The 22,138-nt window shown below is 45.6% G+C and overlaps 1 protein-coding gene across 4 annotated transcripts in view; it reads right to left on the reverse strand.

Annotated features, from left to right (window-relative positions):
• Positions 1–22,138, reverse strand: part of DYNC1I1 (dynein cytoplasmic 1 intermediate chain 1) — a 2,709,604-nt gene that overhangs the window by 2,313,430 nt on the left and 374,036 nt on the right. For 2 of the 4 annotated variants that reach the window (XM_069648548.1, XM_069648551.1), the window contains exon 6: positions 791–850. The exons of the other annotated variants lie outside the window; for them this stretch is intronic. In XM_069648548.1, the coding sequence (XP_069504649.1) occupies positions 791–850 (60 nt within the window). The remainder of the gene's footprint in view (positions 1–790; positions 851–22,138) is intronic. 4 annotated transcript variants of the gene reach the window in all.

The raw sequence follows: 22,138 nt of genomic DNA on the forward strand, positions 1-22,138 counted from the left end.
CATGCAGCATGAAAATATATTAATGTATATCTATGTTCATATGCTGTTACGTATAGGGAATAGGGTACAGCCAGCATGAAGATTTGTTTTTACAGTGGAATGCTGCTGGCATATATTGGCAACGGGTAGCAGTAGCAATATGGGCATATATTGGGCTCAGCCAGTGTGAAAAACTCTTCTTAAAAAGGCATGCGAGCATTTAAAGGCACAGGCGCCTTGAACATGGTTTTACAGTGCCAAAACTGCCAAATATGGGGCACAGATAACATGAACATGTGTATACTACTTTGTGCTGACATATTTAGTATACAGATGGCATTCACCATTTTTACAGTGGCAATAATGGCATATGTTGGCTGCTAGTAGCATGACACGTGCTTTTCAGGCCTTTGCTGGCATATATTGTTTGGACAGGCATTAAGGTTTCTCTTTTGACACTGAAAATATGTTGTGAATTGCTGCCAGTTACTGTTGGTGACCTGAATGTTTCAGAAATGCATGCTATAAAATGCACAATTTGAAACAATTATGTGAAATACTTACTCTGTGTGGAGAACTTGCCCTGCACCCATGGTCTGGCTTGCTTGCTCTAATTTGCAAATAGTATTTATGTCCCACCACTTCAAAAATCCACTAGCCACATAGACAACGTATGAGCAAGCCATTTTACAATATTACAAAGGACCTCCAGTCAGTATACACCGTAGAGCCGGCACAACATGAAGACAACTGACAAGGATCTCAAACTTCCCACAAACAAATGTGATACATAAGAATTGATGGTAGATACCCGAGTTCTGAGTCAGAGTGGAGCAGGAGCGCTGAGGGGTCAGTATCCCACTGGAGGGTCCTAATAGTTGAGGAGCCATGCAACACAATGCAAAAGAACAGGATTAATGACACGTATTAAATATTACAAGAATATTAATACACTATCAATATAACACATGTAAGGGTACAAATAAAATAACTGTTTAAGGAAGGACCATACATTGAACATTTGACAATATATAAAGGTCAAATAAAGAGCAGCACGTGTTCAATGAAAAAACAGATAAATAAGCAAAACTACTGTACGAGTGCGATAAAATGCATACATTTATGTATGCAACTATTTTACGTATGATACAATGGCATTATGGACATGTTTAGATCCAGTAGATGCAAGCGAAATCACTCTTTCAATCCCATAGCCGCATTATGCCCTGGCCCCGTTAGTACATTTGTAAACTGTTTCAAATATTTTTGTGATTTCATGTGACGCTAAATATATGCTAAAAACCTACATTCATCAATTTCCAGGTGTTGATTTCTTTTATTGAACTAACGAACTAACTGTAAATTACATATTGAGATGGTTCATTCATACCATATGTATTCATATTGAGATGGTTCATTCCATACCATGTGTATTCATATTGAGATGGTTCATTCCATACCATGTGTTTTCATATTGAGATGGTTCATTCCATACCATGTGTATTCATATTGAGATGGTTCATTCCATACCATGTGTATTCATATTGAGATGGTTCATTCCATACCACATGCATTAATATTGTGATGGTTCATTCCATACCATATGTATTCATATTGAGATGGTTCATTCCATACCATATGCATTAATATTGAGATGGTTGATTCCATACCATACGTATTCATATTGAGATGGTTCATTCCATACCATATGCATTAATATTGAGATAGTTCATTCCATACCTTAGGTAGTCATGTGCCTTAACATCTGCATCGATGGCTGAACATTTTGGCAGTGCATAAATAAACAATCCATTGATCATAGCACAGAACACATACCCAAGCCAGAGGGCCCGTTCGGTCGGGCCTGTAACTACCACCCGCAAAGTGTTATTTTATTCTGAAAACCTGGGGTGCTGATAGCAATCTATATGTTTAAATGAACGAGACACACGCTTGTGGTGTGACGTTTATTCAAACAAATACCTACGATGCCTCAAGGGAAAATGGAAGCGGTGGCTCCAAGCAGAGTCCCTCTTCCATTTCCATGGTGACCTGGGGTGCTGATGTGCCGCAGGTGCCAGAGGAATCAAGTATATGGGCTGGGGAGGGGTGGGGTGACGGTGCAGCTAATAGAGGGAGGGAGAAGGGGGGGGAATCACAGGGTGGCCGCTGGCAGCTCCGAGCTTGCTTGGACCGTGTGCTTGGATTGTGGGATACAGCCTTCTGCGATCTCCCCAAATGCGAATATTGATATATTTCTAGACTACATTCTTCTCCATTTTCACATTGATTTTGCGTCCTCTTTTCACTTGTATTATATCTGCATCAATATACAAATGCATATATAATGTAAAAGATTCATATTTAATTACATGTATTGGTGATTTACATTGTGTTTCATGCCTGATGACTCCTGCTTCTAAGCACTGGACCAGAGATAGAACCCATTTGGCAGAGCATCATCCTGTTACAATGATAAGATTTTTGCCCCTGAGCTAGCCTCTATACCATATGTTTTTAAGCAGCATTTGTTTTGCATAGACTGTGCACAAAAACATGAATACATATTTATATACATATGGTTATTCATCAGAATGATCACTGTTGTGCATGTTTCCTCCTGTGGCGAGCCTGCCGTAAATACGATGCATCGGTCTGCATCAATCTGCTGCTGGTTCCCCTTTTCCACATGTGTCTCTAATGATGTTCCGAAAACAGTGACAGCCCCCCAATGGTGGTGAAAGGGCTCTGCCTTCTAGATGTAAAACACATCTTGAACCACCTGGATATCATCACACTGAAATATAGGCCGGACTACATGCTATATTCTCTCAAATGTAAATAAATGAGGTTCCTTCACAATATGAGTTGCGCTCTCCATGTGTGATGTGCCATGATGCGTACATTAGTGTGCCACCACCACTCACACCCGCACAGCATAGACAAAGATATTGGCAGCCAATTTCCCTGCCATATATTCATAATGTAGTGACTAAGACAACAGTGAATGAAAAGAGGCTCTTTCCCCTTGTCCCGACACCAACTGCCAAAGAATGGGCTGGGCCAGCAGACCTAGACTCACTAACATAACCTTTGGTTGAGGATAAAGATGGAAAAGAGTGGGAGAAGGATGCCATTCAATGAAATTTAAAATTAAAGCGAATTTATCGAAAATGTCAAGCCAGGTTCAAATTCATGAACTCAATTCATTTTTAAACTGATTTGTTTGGAGACTTCTATTTGAAAAAAACACATTTCAATAAAATGATTTTGTTTTGAATTTTAGCAAGAATTGTTTTTTTGTTAGGATATACATATATATATATATATATACATATTCAGTGAAACAACTTTAGTTGAAGTAACGTTAAGGTGAAACAATCTGATACAACGAAATCCTTGAAATTCAGTGAAAGAACTTTAGTTGAAGTGACATTAAGGTGCTAATTTAACACCACAAAACCCCTGACATTTGGTAGTTGCTGAAGCTGCGCCAAATTAACGATGATGCCACCATTGCGTGGCCCCTAACCATACTGATGACATCATAAATGACATCACTGATGATATCACATATGGCCTCATGAGTGACATCACCTTACGTCAGATCACGTGTGCAAGAACGAGAGATGCAACATTTGAAAAGCATGTTTCTGCATTTAAGGGTGGATTCAGCTTGGTTGGAGTTTGCAATTAAAAATACTGTTCTTCTGATATGGCAAAGTATCTTGGTAAGCTGCCCACATATGTACATTTCCAAGTAAGACGCACATATGCACTGACATTGCACTTTGCCTGTCACCATGTCACTCTCACTGACATGGTGATTTCATTCATAGTCCCCTGACATGTACATGTGCATTGACTCCTACTAAGCACTGAACTCGACAATACTTGCAACATGTACAGCCGTTCAATTTAACCATACTCCCTAGCCACTTAGGACATGGCAGATGCCATCGGTGAGGACAATTCATCGAAGTGTCACCTCTGCCGCTCTAGGGTTGGACCCTCCTGGCCAATGCATGTCTCCAGTAGTTGGCATTTTCACCTGCAGGAAGTGCTATATGAACTATATGGCAAAATCACTAAATGCATCAACTTTTGAGTAAATTGACGATGCCTGGGTGGAGCATGGGCGAAATTGATGATAGTTTTTTCAGGTTTGATTTTACCCGATTGTTAATTAAAAAACACAAAAAAACAAACCCCCCCCCAAAAAATAAAACTTGTACAAAAATAAATGTGTCTACTTTACACCTATCTTCCTTACATCCAATCCCTCCCCCACCCATCCACTCCTTAATACCAAAGCGGTTCATTTCAGAACCAACAAGAAAGAACAAAGAAAGATCTAATCGGGGTGTAGGTGGGTTTAATATTAAGCAACACAGCAATGGGCTAACCCTACTGGTAACTGCCCGCCACCCAAGATAAAGGCACAAATGAAACAACCGTCTCTTAACGCATGCAGTGCACCTTTAACAGCAGTCTCGGCCCGCCGCCATGGGTTATGCTGGAAGGCCACATTTGCTTTTCTTTCATTGAACGCCCTTTGCAGCATGCAGGTGCTAAGGGTATTTAATTGGGGGAAAAAACACAATTTCCTTGCGGTACGCTTCGGCGCCACACCCTACTTGCATATATCCATTTTCTCTGTTGATGACAGTGACATTACCAACAGGTAAACAGACTTCAGAAAGCACAGCAATGCACAATGCCACACCACTAGGTCATATTTCTGTTTTAATTGAACACCCTTAGAGCCATGCAGTTGCTAAAGGTGTTTTAATCGGAATCAAACATACTTACCTTGTGATGCACTTAATCACCATGCCCTTCTTCCTCAAATCCATTTTCTCTATTCATGACCGTCACATTATCAACAGGTACACAGACCTCAGAAAATACGGCATAGCACAATGCCACACTACAAGGTCATATAGATTTTCTTTTTTTATTAAACACACTTATCTCCCACAGAGTAAACTATGCAGGTGCTAAGAGGCGAGGGAGCAGCAGGCAGGGCAATCTTGCACTTAAGATGCTCATAACGCAGGCTTATGCAAGAGAATGCAGTCCAAGTTCAAGGCATCCTGATGGACTAGTGTCCCCTTCCATGAACGTAATGAAACATAGTGGCTTCACCACTGCCCAATCCTCCTGAACCTTTTTTCATATAAATATAAACATAACAACGTAAACTCAACACCATCAACTCCTAATATACAAATGTACAATCTCAATCGATGATCACAGTTCTTGAGCAAATACTCAAACATCTTTTACTTTCAGAAAATAAACTTCACCTTTTTTACATTGTATACATTTTGTGACTAATGTCTAACGAATTGAGAAATCATGTGAAATAGAGTAGATTTATCTCCGTGCCCGCGGCCTCATTTCCAAATATCCTCCCTTCAAACAAATCAAAGGTTAAACAAACCTAAAATCAACTTTGACAACTTCTATATAACTCCCGACTTCGAGAACCACTTGGAAGAGCACACTGAATCGAGAAACGTTCCTTCGCATCACGTGAAAACTTCACCCAATCAAAACAAAACACAATGCAACCATGGCTCAGTGATGAACACTTCTATATGGCACTATTAATATTCACAAAACAAAGTTAAATAAAACAATTCTCGATCTCAATACACAAACGCAAGACGTTATATCGCCTTAATACAACTCCGGCAAACATTTTATTTTAATTTGTAAAACTTTCGTTATTCAAAATATATATATATACATATTTTTAAACTACATGCACTTGAAATACTCGCCTTCCCCTAACTAGCAAACATACTGATAACCACATCTCAATGTATTATACTTTACGAGTATTTACTCTTTCTTTTCCCTGTTCTTGATCTCAGGCAAAATGCTAAAACAAAACTACGCTATCCACAAACCCCAAACCGTCACCAACCATCCGTCCTCGCCCTACCCACATTCTCCCTGCCCTCAAACCTCCCTAATTAACACCTATAATATCATTTATGGGCACTTTTCAATGTTGATTCAGAACTTGATTCACTATTTGGATAATGGCCGCCTTTCAGAACTGAAAAAGCTTGGCAACAGTAATGCATCATGGAAGACATAACTAACGGTTTGGTTACAGGGGCCCCCAGGACACAAAGTTGTACTGTTTTCAATATCAGATATCTTTATTAAACAAAAGGGCTTGGATAAAGTCCTCTCTGTCCCTATCCTAAAGAGAGTTTCCCTACTTAGGAAACTAAAACTGAAGATCAGTCTGTGTCTCGACGTCAAACATATAAACTGTCCTTGAGTCCAAAACATACTACTCTGACTCTCACACTAAAATGAACAACTAAGAGTGTAAAGAAATGTATCTGACTTATTTTTGCCAAAAAGTGTTTTACCCAAGGCAAGTAAAGAAATCCAACAGGAACAGTCTTTTCCAATGAGGAGTCCTTGGATCCAGAGGGTGATTTCATCTGGATTATTTAAGTATGTTTGCAAAAGTGTCTCCTTCAAATAACAGCTTCTTAAGAATGGCAAAAGGATGGCAAAGTGTCTCTTTCAAATAATAGTTTCTTAAGGATGGCAAACATGTCTCTCCCAAATAATAATTCCTTAAAGATTGCAAAAGTATCTCTGGTGTGCTTCTTTACCATATACTTTTCAAAACAAATATGTTTCTCTATACAACTTGACTGGACCACCTGCTATACTGTCCGGTCAGGTATCCCTTTCTAGGTCTTACGGATGCCATGGTATACTCTCCTGCCAGGTATCTTGCCTCCCAATGTTCACTGTCTGGTGTGTTCCTTTCACCAGGGCATTTCTGGATCTTACAGTTCCCATGGTCTACTCCCCTGCCAAATATCTCGCCTCCCAATGTTCACTGTCTGGTGTATTATTTTCACTGGGAGATTCTTGAATTCACTGTCTTTTAATTCAACACAGATATGTTATTTCCCTGTGTTTTCTACTTTATTTCCTTGAGACTTGACTTGTTCCAACTTTCCCCACACTGACATATCATTTGTGCTGATTTGTTCAAGTTATGCCATTTTATGTCTTCATTACTTTTCATTTGCTTGGGATACTACTTGTGCAGATTTTCCCTGTACTGACATCTCATGTATGGGGATTTGTTCAAGTACTGTCTTTGTTTTTCACTGGTTTTTCACTGGTGCAGTGTTCAAATATCTCTGTCTGTTCATGTGCCTGTCGGTACGGTCCGGGTCCCCAATGGCTCTGAGTAGACAAACTGGTGTACTGAAACGTCTGCGACCCACGGCACGCTGCTGCAGTGAAGCTCCTGCTCCAGGACGGCCTCCTCTACAGTGCAGACTTCCTTCCAATCTTTTCAGGCAGCTCCTCTTTTACCTGCCAGCATGACCGCTGCTCCTCTGCACAACACGCTATTAGTAACCCCGCTGTGGCTGCGGGGCCTTCAGCGGTTCTTTCTCTGTGCCTGCAGTGTCCCTTCTGGCCTTGTGCCCCACAGGTATGGAATGCTCGTAAGCAGCAGATTGGAAATGCCTGCTCCTTCCTGCACTGTCCTTCCCCGTACTGCTGCTTCACTGCTTGCGTCGGCCCCAGCTTCGCTTCCTTGTCCGTTGAGTCTCTCATTTTCAAATGGACACCATTTTTAAACGTCCCACTAAACTGCATTTTTAAATGGGTGTTTCTTTGAATCTACATCAACTCCTTCTTCCTCTTCCTCTTCCTCATCTCAGTACCTGAGGCTTTTCTGGGAATTGGAGTTCATAGAGTTTTTGTGACTTCCAATGTGATGTTGTTCGAAACCTCTGTTCAGAGAATCATGAGACAAAAGATGTTAAAGAAATATTATGTGTGTATGATGTATGAAATATGTTTTGCCTAGAGGGCTTTTCAAGAAGAGGTTTTGGGGGTTTATAACAGGAAGGGCATGTATAGTTTTAGGAATGATGCAGTTCTCTTCTCTGTTAAGAGAAGAATACCATGTCTCTCCTGATGGGGTCACCACCGTTCCTCGACAACCTCTCCTCCCGCATGATCCTCCCTCTTAATACCACCCATAGGGTTAGGATCAGGTAGTGGCTGCCATCCCCTGGTCACATGGGAGGAGATCTTTGTTAGGAAATTAGTGATCACTCCATAGGATTCATCACCGCACACAGTGACCAGTCACATTACACATGTGCCACATGCACCTGTAACAGGACCATGATGTGTGTGCATACATTGAGATGCAGGACATGCCATACATAACACTCGCTCATTGAGCACATATGGCAGGGAAGTCACACAAACATGTGTCATGTGCACAAATACACAGCCACAAGTTGCGTAACCCAGACACGCAAGCATTCAGCACTGCAGGTCTCAGCAAACACTGCAACACTTGGTATCCCACAATGGAAATGTCATCATTCTGAACATACATACGCCTGTCTGTGTCACATAGCTATTATGTACATGACATTTGCAGTGAAAGCCAACATACTCAGGCAATACTAACAGCCAGCCCCCCTGAGTGGATGTAATGACAATCATGGCAGGAATACAGACCAGTGAACCATGTCTCCTGCACGACACACATCATGGACAGGTGATGCGTGATAGCAAGACGAGTCACAGCGTATCACACAGGTGCAAATGTACACTGCATCACATTCCTGACTGACAGGATCAAGCTGACATCAGCATGTGCACAGCTCGTCTAGTGACGGGCACTGTCCTATCTGTTCAATGTGTGCAAAATTAACTGCTGCCACCCAGTAGATGTGGCACGTACAGCTGGGACATGGACATGCCAACGTGGGTGCACATGCTCTTGGGTATCTGCATGTATGCACGTGTCTACACAACCGTCCTTGCATGGGAGAGTCTATTCTCCCTGCATGCACTACTCCCGTTACATTCTTGTAAGCCATGAAAGCACCCAGCCAGACGTGGATTGCTCAATATGGCGCCATGGCAGCAGTGAGCAGGCTGACACAGACACACAGGAGAGACCCTCTGGTCTGTGCAGGGGAATCTGGAGGAACAGTTGCAGTGAGCCCATCGCAGTGATGCAGGCGGCTATACCACCAAAGGTGTCCATGAGGAGGGTGCACCACGGGCAAGCAAGACACAGCCTGACCCACTATCAGCAGTGCACCTTGTTGTGTGCAAGGTTCCCACTGCCCCAGTCGAGGAAAACATGGGTTCTCCAATGCACAACTTCCCCAGCATTGGAGGAGGAAGAGGGGGAGAATGGGGACCTCCAGCCACATGGGACCTGTGGAGTACCCCAGTGGAGAGGGAGTACCACCCTCACTGTCAGCTGTGACTGTTGCCACCATGCAGTTGGCACCTACCACACTGACTCCCACAACACCTCTTGATGATTCTCCACCTTCCGGGGATGACTCCTCTCCACTTTCTGGGTTGTGAAAGAAACCCGAACATAACCCAACAGGAAGTGGAGGTCCTGGAAGCAGAGTTGCCTGTGCAATATTGGCACCTCACCAGTCACAGCTCACTGCACATTGAGGTGGCAGCATGGGCCAAATCTTGGGCCAAGATAGCAAGACACATCAGCGCACTTGGGGGTTTACCAGGGCAATGCCAAGGAGGTGAGGAATCATTGGGACGACCTCAGGCTGGTCACTGGCATCCAGCCATGGAAGTTGATGGAGGCATGGTCAGATGATACATCCTGAACTATGCTGCATGCCTGAGGGGAGGAAGGATAGCTCAGGGGAAACACATTTGTCTTGGAAGCTATACAACACGATACAACACAAGTTTGAATCCCTATCCCACTCTTGGAAACCACTCGCTGGTATTAAGAGTGTTATAAATGAACAATAACATAACATACCATAATATCAGGCACCTGGAACTCCGGGTGCTATGCTGGATTTGCACAGTGGACCACCACAGCATCCAGCAGATCGAACAGGCACCTGCATATACCCGGGAGGTGTACTCGACATTATCAGCAACTGCGGCCTGTCGATGCATATTGTGAATTGCCTGCCATTGCCTGGGTGTGCGTGTGTCACATGCCTATCCTCTCAACACCCAACTCAGGGTAGTGTTGGCTTGGTGTCCGGATGTGCAAATGGGTCTGGTGTCTGTTGCCGTGTAGATGTAATGTGTGAGCCACATGTGTGTGTGTGCCTTGTCTCATGTGTCCCTTTCTCCTCTCTTGCATCCTCCTTTGTCAGTGACTCGATGGCCCAGGACAATTCGTCTGTGTCAGAGCTGCGACTCGCCCACAAGATGCACACAAGGAGAAAATGGTGGAGGTCGAGTTGTCAGAGGTGGAGGCCCAGCTTTGGCATGAGGAGTCACAGGAGTGACAGCAGACAGGGAATGCAAGGCCATGCAGCCCCCTAGGGAGTACTGGAGCCCTGTCCGCTATGGCTACCTACTCCTGCATCGGTCCCCCCACCCCACATCCGTGTGGCCCCAGCTAGCTGGCTGAGGCCAGCTCCCCTTGCTGGACTTCTGAAGCTTGGGCCAGCACGAGCACACAGTGTAGCCCTCCTTCCCCATGCATGGGGCAGATCTGTGTCCTGCGACACCTGCAAGGGAGGGGCACGCTATTCCCAGTGCGCTACCCAGACCACCTGTGTAGGCTGCAGCTTGGTCACCTATGGAGACAACTGGGCCTGCATCAGCGAAGGTTGCCAATGCACCTTCAGGGGACCAGCCGGATGATGTCACCATATCTCAGGTCCCCACACCTGGTGGCGGCATTGTGGACTATAATGAACAGTTGTTGGGAATCATGCAGAGCATCAGGTTGGACATGCAGGAGGTGGCAAGGGAGGTGAGAAAATCAGAGGAGTGACAGTTCCAAGAACAGAGGGCATTGAGGGGAGAGGTTGCAGGGCTGAGGGCAGAATTGTGGCAGACAGAGGTGAACTGAGGGCGATCATGAATGCTGTCTGTCATTAAGAACATATGTTGCTGACACAGAAAGCCCCTTTGCCTCATAGGTCCCCTGCACTCTCAGACACTTCAAATCCTCCTTTGGCCTGGAGTGGCTAGCAGGACATGAAGCAGGCATCTCTTTTACTTTTCCCACATACCGCCAGCCCACCGGTCCCTGCATGGTGAGGTGACGAAAGAGGAGATTTAGGCAGTAGTTGTGGGGTACAGTGAATGTGAGGTATCAGTGGGAGACCACTTATAGTTTTTCACTTACCCTATTGTATCCAGCCCATTTCACTCACAGTGTGCCTCATATATTGTTTATCCCCCCCCCACTCTCTGATGCCCACTTGCAGCCCAGAGTCCCTCTGTGGACTACACTTCACTGTGTATGATCCATTTACCTGCCCACACCCTTTCCATCATGTATTCCCAGGACATGATCCCACATGGATGGGTCATGTGAATGGAATTTCAATTGTGTGGGTGAGGGGTGTATGGGCAGGGGATGTTAGGTGCCATGAATTCCTGTGCACATTTGCCATGGCCTGCCTACATTCTGGGGGAATACACTGATCTTGGACTTGCCTGTTATGTCGATAAGGTGAATGGGCCCTTGTTTACTGCAACCCTGTGGATTGTGGGTTGAAAGGCTCTTCTGTAACAGTGAAGGGCACATTGTTTATTGCAGCCTACCTCAATTGATTAGGTGATGGGTGCAAGCGGCATTGTGGGGAGATGTTCCATTCGTTGTGGCTCATTCAGGGGTCATGTTACAATCTGCGGGTGGAGATGTCATGGTGCTTTACAACAGGTCATCTGGGGCAGAGTCTTATATCAGGTAATCAAAGTACACTGATGTTCACACTTGTGCTGTGTTGGTCATGGGCTGTCATGTTGGGTTGAGGGACGTTGCAGGCTCACAGTGGGTGCATGTGTTGCAGTCAACCTTATGCGGGTGAAATGGAGTAATTGCCACAGTGTGGGTGGACCTTTCTTGTGTGTCAAGGACCACATTGACACCCTCGCTCCGGCCCTTGCTGATTTTTACAACCACTCCTTTGCCTCAGGATCCTTCCCCTCACCTCTTAAGCACTCCTTTGTGCATCCTCTTCTCAAGAAACCCACAGCTGATCCTTCTTGTCCAGCTAACTATCGCCCAATGTCCAATACTCCCTTTCTTGGCAAACTCCTGGAAAAGTTGTCCATCTCTCAGCTTAACCTTCATTCCAATTCTGTTGGCTGTCTCCATGACCACCAGTCTGGCTTCAGAGCTGCCAGAAGCACGGAAACTGCTCTCCTGAACATCCGTGAAGACCTGTTCTCCAACCTTGAATCTAACATTCCCTCTGTCCTCATCCTCTTCGATCTCTCTTCTGCCGTCGACACGGTCAACCATACCATCCTGCTCAACCATCTCCGTGAAAACCTGGGTATCACTGATCAGGCTCTGGACTGGCTGACCTCTTTCCTCTCAGATCGACCCTCCCAGGTCCAACTTGGGTTCTTCCTTTCATCTATCTTCCTCTCAACCTGTGGTGTTCCCCAGGGGTCTAACCTCTTCGCCTGGCTTTTCAACCAATGCTTGGCAACTCTCGCCCACTGCATTGCCACTTTCTGCTCAAATTTCCAGTGCTACGCCGATGACACTCAAATCATTTTCAGGCTGCCCTCTGCCACCTCCTCTCCCTCTCTCATCTCTGATTTCCTAACTGCCATTCAAGATTGGTGTGCCGCCAATGATCTATGTCTGAATGCCAGCAAGACGGAGATCCTCCTCATCGGCACACCTTCACCATCCTTTCCCCTCACTCTCTGGCCGGCCTCCCTTGGCCCTCCTCCTACCCCCACCTGAGAGGCTAAGAACGTCGTGGTTATCTTTGACTCCACCCTTTCCTTCTCCGCCCACATCTCTGAGGTCTCTAAAAAGACACATTTCCGACTGCACCTCCTCAGAGGTACTCTGCCTTTTCTCTCCTTCCCCCAGAAGCTCATGGTATGCCAAGCTCTGGTTCTCTCTAGCTTGGACTATGGTAACAGCCTCTTTCTAATTGTACCTGCCTCTACTCTCCGCCCTCTGCAACTAATCCAGAACAGGACTGCGAGACTTGTCCTTGGCCTCAAGCCCTGGGATTGTATCTCTGCAGCTCTGAAATCTCTCCATAGGCTCCCAGTGGATGCAAGGATTACATTCAAAACCCTCTGCATTGTCCACAAGGCTTTCTGGGGCCTGGGTCCAAAATACCCTCAGCTATCCCTCCGCAAATACCTCCCCTCTCAAGCTCTTCGCTCCTCAACCTCCAACTCCCTCAGGGTCAGTCGTTTTTCAAAGAAACGAGCTGGGGGTAGATCTTTGTCTTCGGCTGAGGCCTCCCCCTGGAACGGCCTCCCTGCAACTCTAAAACTTGTGGAGAACCATCTCTGATTCCGGAAGCACCTCAAGACCTTCCTCTTTTCTTCTGCCTTCGCTCCCCCTCTCCCCTGCTGATCTGTTCTCTCTTGGCACCGTGCACCTGGCCACCTCTGTCCTCCGGGCCCAGGTATCTGCTCACCCTGCCACCCTCCCGCACTGCCTCCGGGCCACCCCTTGCACAGGGGTCTGTATCTGTACCCATACAGCCCCCCCTTTTTCTTCCTGCACTTATCAGACCTACCCTGTCTGCTGCCTTAAACCTAGCACTTGCAAATTGCTGGCTGCACTGAAACTGTTGCCTGTATTATTTATTTATTGTTATTTATCCTGTTTCTCCTCTGCTTCGCACTTTCCACTTCTGCCCCCTTCCATGCACTTTTCCCCTCCCCCTCTCCCATGGACTTGCGCGTTCTCAATGTCACTGGGCCTAGTAAGATCGCTGTTTTGTTCTCCCGTTTCCCTCCCTTGCCTTGTTGCGCTCTGATACACTTGTGGACAAGCGCAACAGAAATAAAATATCAATATCAATATCAATGTCAGTGTTGTTCCAATTAGTGCCCTCTTCCTCTGATCTCTCATGCCATGTGATGCAGGTATGCAGTGCGCATCAGCATTTTTTCAGTTTGCCACTAGCCCTCACTAACAGTGCCCTTGATGCCAACGACATAGTGTTGTCATGAGTTGATACTTTATGATGTTCATCTTATTGTAGCTTGCCGTTACAGGGCCTTAAGCCATCAGTGCATCCCCTGGCTGTTCTTTGGTGATTTCACTTTTTGAATCCACACTCGGCTCACCCGTGTTCCCCTACCCCCATTGCTTTGATGATGTTTGGTCTGCCTTCCGACTTTGTACTTGGTGGGACAAGAGCATCTTCTTGGATGCTTGTTGTCACTTCACCAGGGCATGGTCTATCATCTGTGCATCCCAAGGTGCAGTCACACAATGTTCCAGTTGTTAATTGTGCAATTCCGGGTGGTGGGATGTTTACTTTGCTTACTCCATAGGTGCACCATGAGACTCCTGCTCCGATTGAACATGGTGCCCTGTTTGTACCGTACAAATGTATTGTGCACCAATAGTTGGACATGCATGCATGTGATGTCATTGTGGCTGAGATTCCGGCTGAGAGTTATGACGCCACATCCATGCAATATGATAATGCATGTTCACCATGTGTGCTCACTGATGTGTCCCAGTGTACCTCTGCCCCTTCTGCGCTGGTGCCTTGTGAGTGGGTGCTGTGTACTGCTTACTTGCTATAGACTGCCTCCGGATGACAGGTGGGTGGCGGATGTTCTGCCGGTGGATGGCGTATGCTCCACTTTACGTTCAGTATTTCAAGTCGGCCAACGTCTTCATGTTGGTCCTCCAGTGTGATGTATTAGTTACAGCACTGGGGAGTGTTTGGAATCTGTTCAACTGAACTGTAGTTGTCTCATGATGAGTTGTGGGCAATTTGTCATTGTGGGTACGGCATGCAGATGATTGGTCATGTGTGAATTGTCAATTAGGGCGTATGTGTGGCGGTGTGGGTGTACATGTGGACACTGATCCTTGATCCAGTTGTGCTGAGGGGTTTGTGGTGGTTTGAGTGCTGCTGTGTACAGTGGAGTTACTGTTGATCCCCATGATCATCCCTTATGCGATTTTGGGGATGTGCATTACTGGCATGGCAGAATGGTTGTTTGGATCTGCCCATTCTTTGTATCTGTCCGTTGTTTTTTCGTCCAGTGCAGGGCTTTTATGTGTGCAGGCATGCATGTTTGCTATATGTTGCCATGGCCAGATGTCTGTTTCAATGGGTGTCTCTGGCAGGTGAGTGTGTGCAGGCCGTGCCTGACACTTGTCATTCTTTCATCATAGACATTGTCTTGTGTGCGGTCACTGTTCCTTTCTGGCAGCATGTGTCCTGTTGATCAGCTGCTCCCTCACTCACGCTGCTGTCACACTGGGCTCCCTCAGGTGCATGGTTGGTGTCAGTGCACATTGGGTGTTACTTTGTATGTCATGTTGGATGCATGCTAGTTGGATTTGTGTGGACCCAGTGATGGCGATGGTCATGTGTGCCAGTGTGAATGCTTGGCTGAGTGTGTGGTGGAACATGGAGGGAGTAACAGCACTTGCCTATCAGCCATATGCTCCCATACTGTCTGGATTCCAACTGTACACATAAGATGGAGACCTGGAATATGTAGCTGTCGGGGATAGAGCTCGGGAAATTGGTGTACACATTTATGAACAGCCCACGGCATTGGAGACCACTTGTATGTTGATGGAGTGCCAGCAGTGCCGGTTCCGGTACCTGTAAGCATTGACCTGTGGGGAGGCACAAGCATAATGTGACATGAGTACAGTCAATGGCACTAATGACCCTGGGGAATCGGTGCACTGTGTAGAATCCACATACCACCTGTCTTTGTTCATCCTGGGTCGAGGGCATGTGGACATAGCATCGGCTGCTCGATATGATGTATGCCATGACCTGGTGCAGGGTGCGTGACTGCATGGCCCGGGAGATGCCTGCAGTGATGCCAATGGTACTCGGGGAAAGAGCCAGTCACAAAGAAAAGCAGGGCAGCCAGTGGCTTCCCATGTGCCAACACATTGGTGGGGTTCAATTCGCCTTCCCATTAGCACATCACGTCCATGATGACATGCAGAGGGAAGCAATACCTTTGGCAGACCTCTGTGTCGGCCATGCCAAAGAGGGTGATGCTGGTGTGGAAAATTCACTCCCTGTGCCTCCTCCTTGGCTGGTGTGCGGCAGCTGCAGCATCGCGCCATTGCTGCACGTAGAGCACTATCACTAGCTAGTCGGGATACCTCTCCTAAGATGGAAGATGTGGAGTGTTGATGTGTACCTTTCTATCTGGACGTATGGCGTCATGATGTGGTGCTGATGTGAATCATCACTATATGGGTTGGTTTATCCTTGTTTGTGTGGGATATTCTGCAGCTCTGTGTGTGTGTGGGGTTCAGGTGTGCTTGTTTACTGATGATGGGTATGTGTTTAGCATGGGGTGTTGTTCCTTTTTCGGGATTGTTGTATTGGTTTGACTTATGATGTGACAGTATGCGTATTTGATGTTTTTTGTGGTGTGTGACGGGACATGTGTTGTGTTTGTGTGTACATTCTCCTCTCGGGTGGCTTGGTGGTGATTGTGTGTGTTGTGTATTTTTCAGGAATTATTTACCAGAGATATTAATTTTTATGTCTTCTTAGGGTTATTTATGCGTTTTCGTCTTAACGTAACATCTGCCTTTTTTATCATAAGTCTTTTTTGTAAACTTGGGTAAGTTACTGTAACGTAAGTTGCCACTCCATTTGGGCGTCCATTGGAGTTGTATTTTCCTTAGTAAATTCGGCCCATACATGTATATGTATGTGTATATGTATATGTATATGTATATGTACAGTGCTTTAAGTGGGGTAAGAAATTGAGGGGGGCCCTCGTTTGGGGGCGTGGCATCCGCTGTGGGCGTGGCCTAAAAGTGCACAAATCATAGTAGGGTGCGCAAACAAATATATAAATGTAGTAGAGCATTTATATATTTGTATGCGTACTAGTATGGTTTGTGTATTTTTCAAGCCTTCTTTTATAAAGATAGCAATGTTACATATTTCTATGTTTATAAAAGGTGGCTTGAAAGTGTACAAACCATAGTAAGTTACGCACACTTGTGTGCTTACCGTACTATGGTTTGTGTACTTTTCAAGCCACCTTTCATAAACATAGACATTTGTAACATATTTCTATGTTCATAAAAGATGGCTTGAAACGTACAAGCCATCTTTTATAAAGCAAGCAGTAGTTTGTTTGTGCCTACACCTCTTTGCGCCAAATTTCTGATGTAAATGAATAAAAGTACGTAGTCAAGTTTCTTCAAGTATATTTTCTTAATTTATTTGATATATGTTCTGCCCATATGGATCCATATATTTCTGATTTAAATGAATAAAAGTACGTAGTCAAGTTTCTTCAAGTATATTTTCTTCATTTATTTGATATATGTTCTGCCCATATGGATCCATATATGGATCCATATGGGCAGAACATATATCAAATAAATTAAGAAAATATACTTGAAGAAACTTGACTACGTACTTTTATTCATTTACATCAGAAATTTGGCGCAAAGAGGTGTAGGCACAAACAAACTACTGCTTACTTTACAAACGGAGCTGAGGGACTCTATGTCTCCGTGTTGACCTACATCCTTGCGACACAAGAATAAAATAATAAAATAAGAAAACCATTGCCAACCTTAATAGCACTAACATACGGGTCGCGAGAGTACACCTTATGAGATCCCCACTCAAGAAGTTCCTCACTCAGTAGATCTTTCATAAAGCGTTGAGGATGGCTTGAAACGTACACATTTCAAGGCATCTTTTATAAAGATTTGCCAAAGGAGACAGGCACCTCGGGCTCAGTGATCGCTGCTCTGAGCAGAGATCACAGAGCCCAAGGCGTCTTTCACCCTCTGTAAACCCGCGGGCTCGTGATCTAATCTGCATATTAGATCATGGAGCCTGCAGGTTCACAGAGGGTCAGTGACCTGGCGAGGGCAAACAAAGGAACTGTAACTTCCCTGATGACCCCTCAGATGGGGGGTCATCAGGGAAGTTACAGTGACTGACAGAAGTGCCAGCCAGCCTCAGCAACGCTGTGCCTGGCTGGCACTTCTGTCCACTTGCCTAACGTTACACTGGCGGGCACCTCTCCCCTCGCGGCTGCGGCCGTTGCGGGATAATGCGTCCTGCCATGGCGACTTCAGTAGAAGACTTGAAAAGAGTAATTCAAAAGAACCATTTTTCAAATCACCTATAAAGCAGTACTTTATCAATAAACTACACCTGCGGCCCAAAATCACGGGTTTTCCCCCTGAAACAAAGCACAAGCACATTTCCACTGCACAGCACTCCAATTTCAGCTCTGTCAATTCAAAGAACTCAAAGAACAATGCTGAAATGCGTTGGCTCTCAAAGCATGTGAACTACACTACAATGATGAACCTGAAAGAGTGAAACACATCTCTGTAATTGTTACACTTCTTTTACAAAACTGTAACAGAGCCATCTTTCGATTATGTCACTGCGCTGTGTTCTTATTTAGAGCTATTCGTCCCACAAATTAGAGTCTGTTAGTGAAATATGCATGTTCTCGAGCTTCTTGTTTGGGCATTGATTTTTGGTTGAAATACTTAAATAATGAAAATGGTTTTTAAATGATCAGGGCACGGTTTGCTTTACATTTCATGCTACAGTCAATGCATGTTTACTTTGATACCCTCTGTAGCACTAAGATCATTTGGTACCAGGAAAGATATAAGCGTAAACTTGCGTAGGGGTTCAATCCAGGACAGCAAGATCCATCCAGGAAGTGATGATCCTTTTGAGTTGAATACAGATTACCCACAGTTAAAAGACACCATAGAAAATAACCGGGCCCCGCAGCAGAAAGGGAGGGTCAGGATGAGATGACAACATGAAGAAATTAGATAATCAGAGCAGCCACAGCAACAAGACACAACATTGGAAGGCGATAGCTTTAGGCCCATGCAACTTTCACCAGTCCCCAAATAGAAACAGCCTCACTGCACCATGCTACTGTGTCAGGTAATAACTTCATGTACATAGTATCCTCTTTCCCCTTCTTATTCTTTTATCCTGCTTCTGTTTGCCCCACGTCCGGAATGGAATGGAGCACCCTTCTAATTTGGTGATATCATGGGGGTTGATATCATAGGAAGTGACTTCATAGTCATTTGGGCCTCATTACAAGTATGGCGGTAAGGCAACAACGGGTACCGCCATACTAAGAGTTCTGCTCGCAGGTGCCCTTGCAGCCACCAGGTCTGACCTGGTGGCCGTACCAGCACCCGCGAGCAGAACATGATGGTAGCACCGGTACCGTTATTAACGGTACCGGTGCTACCACTCTCCCCATTACCATTGAGCCCTATGGGGCTCAAATGGGAATGTGAATGTACTGGGCCCAGCACCTGCGAAAGGGCAATTAAGGGGTCCGGCTGGGCTGGAATAGCCCGGTAATTACCCATTCGCGGGTGCCGGACCCGGATGCGAGTTTGGAGGTAGCCTTGCTGGTAAAGGCTACTTCCAACCTCGTAATGAGGCCCATTGCTTCTTCATTGCGTCATGGGAAGTGATATTACAAATTGTAAAACAACAATTAAGGACATCCGGAAAATTGGTTCAGACTAAATGCGTGTGAGGATTTCTGTGCTTACATAGCCTGTACAAGGTTTCCTTAATACTTAATACAGCAAAATATGTTGAAGTAAAAGAATGGCAAAAGCACTGCTAATGCATTTCAGCCCACAAGCTGTGCACTTTGTGCTAGAGAAAGCCCAAATATTGCAGTACGTTCATCCTGCTTTTATTTTTTATGGTTGCTGTAAGCCACGCTTGCTTTGTGGTATTATTTTAATTTGTAAATGTCTACATTTACAAATTAAAATAATAATAATAATAATAATATAATAATAATAATAATATTTCTGCTGGTTCTCAAAATCTATGATCCACAAAAAACAATCATTACTTTTTATAGTGCTGGCTATTAGATGGCCCTAACGGGCAGCCTATATGCCTAAACTATTGAATTGGAGTACACTTGGGAGGGAGATGACGTGAGGAGGAACACACAGCGTGCCAGTGTTACTTGGGTATTTACCCACCCACTGATTGCTGACAACCATGCTATTTCCTATGACCATTCCTGCCAACTATGTGTCAACCAACTGCCACCTAAAATACATTCTCCTGGTATCTGTTTGGACTTGCTCTTTTAAGCAGTAACATCAAACCTTGGTCTGTCTGAGTTGTTTCTAAGAAGTCTGCTTAGAAGTAATGGCTACTAATCAAGCCCCCTTTGCACCCTGCACCCCCTATGGTGCTCTCTGTCTCACCTATCTTCTCTAACTGCTTTTCTATTGACTATCCTATCCCCCCCACTAAGTCTGGGAGGAAGAAGCTCAAAAGGGACATCCAGGTCTCCAAGTCAGGGCTCCCTATCGCTGATACCTACACTAGTGCTTCCTCCAGAGAGACCCTTACCAACATCCTCTTTGCCTTTCCCTCGCCAAGCCTATCGATCCCCTTATGGTCTCTGTTCTCTCTCCTTTTTCCTCTTTTCCCATTAATGGTGGCACCCGGTGGGAGGCCGTCCTGGCTCGATTCCACCCCTCTAACACCATCATTCATGTCTACTTGAATGGCACCATCTTGGTCCACTGCCATCAGGTCAATCTCCTCCTTTTTGATAGATGCTTCACAGGCCTTATCAACTTCCTTTCCTCTCCTGCTATCCTTCTTACTCCTCTCCTCTGCTGCCTCCTTTCTCAGCCACCTCTTCAGCGCCCCCTGCTGCCTCTCTGGTCACCCTGTTGCCTCCTTCCTCCGCCACCCCTCTGGCACTCTCTTCTTCCACTCTGACTACACTGCCTTCTCTTCCTTCTTCTCTGCCCGTCCTCGGGCACCTCTAACACTTCCGCAGGGCGTGTTGCCTCCTTCCTCTGCCACCCCTCTGGCACTCTCTTCTTCCTCCCTGACTACGATGCCTTCTCTTCCTTCCTCCTCTGGCCATCCTCGGGCACCTCCAAAACCTCTGCATGGCTTACCTCTGGCCTCTACCCCTCCACGGAAGTCCTTCAAATGTAGGCACCTGCTCCACAGCGCTACTCTCAACTCTCGCTCTGCTGGCAATCCTCTGACATCAGCCATCTCCTGGAAGAGCTTGATTTGGATGGACTCGGTCTCACCGAGACTTTGTTCACGGCTAGCTCTTTGACACTCTCCTTCCTGATGGATGCAAGATCCTCTCTGAACCCAGAAACAATCGTCCCGGTGGGGGTGTAGCCTTGATTTTCCCAGAGTGGATCCCTGCTTCTGTCATTCCAATGCAGGGCTACTCCTCTTTCTAATGTTTATGCTTCTTTTTATTTTTTATTATGCATTTAGTTTATTCAATCAAGGGCAAACTTTTGCACATTAAAAACAACTTAGAATAGTATTACCTGCTATGTAAAAGAGAAAATACAAATTCATTTACAAATAAGCAAACACCAATATATATAAGATGTCAACATTTCTATGTTCACTACCTAAGTTAGCCATATAATGGGCCTCATTACGAGTCTGTTGGCAACGAGCCGGTTTTTCCGGCTCAGTTACCGCCGGACTCATATTACCATTCCGCCTCCATGACGCCCGGAATTACCAGGGCATTACGACCCTGGTGTCCCGGGGATTCCGGAGGCCGGAATCCGGTAAATGATGGTGATGGTGCTGGTGTTTCCACGTCTGTCTGCAGGCGGGCGGTGTTAAACCCGCCAGGTTAGACCTGGCGGGAACGCCACCTCCCGCCTGCAGGACTCGAGATTGGGCGGTCCGGAATTAAAAGTGGTGGCGGGTTTACTGCCACTGTTATTTCCGGACCGCCTGACCCGTAATGAGGTCCAATGTCTTTTAGGGACCATTATCGATTATTTATCTAGTCAGTCACCATATGCCATATATAATAGGCGGCGTAATGTTCTACCGACTACTCCTCTTTTGAATGCCTTGTCTGCAGGCTCTCAATCTCTCCTGGCCACTCTCTCACTATGGCAACTATCTACAGGCTGCCTGGCCAGGTCGCCCTCTTCGTCGCTGAGTGGGAGGATCTCTCCTCCTTCCTCCTGGCCCTAACCTCTCTACTTCCCCTTAGAGACCTGAACATCCACCTGGATGCAAGTAGCACTTCTTTGGGACTCTTTTGCAACCTCTGTGACACTCTCGATTCTTCCCCCTGGTACTGACTCACTCTGCAGGGCACACCCTGG

Source organism: Ambystoma mexicanum, chromosome 2q (genome assembly GCF_040938575.1).
Source record: "Ambystoma mexicanum isolate Mex_15411 chromosome 2q, UKY_AmexF1_1, whole genome shotgun sequence".
Lineage (NCBI taxonomy): Eukaryota > Metazoa > Chordata > Amphibia > Caudata > Ambystomatidae > Ambystoma > Ambystoma mexicanum.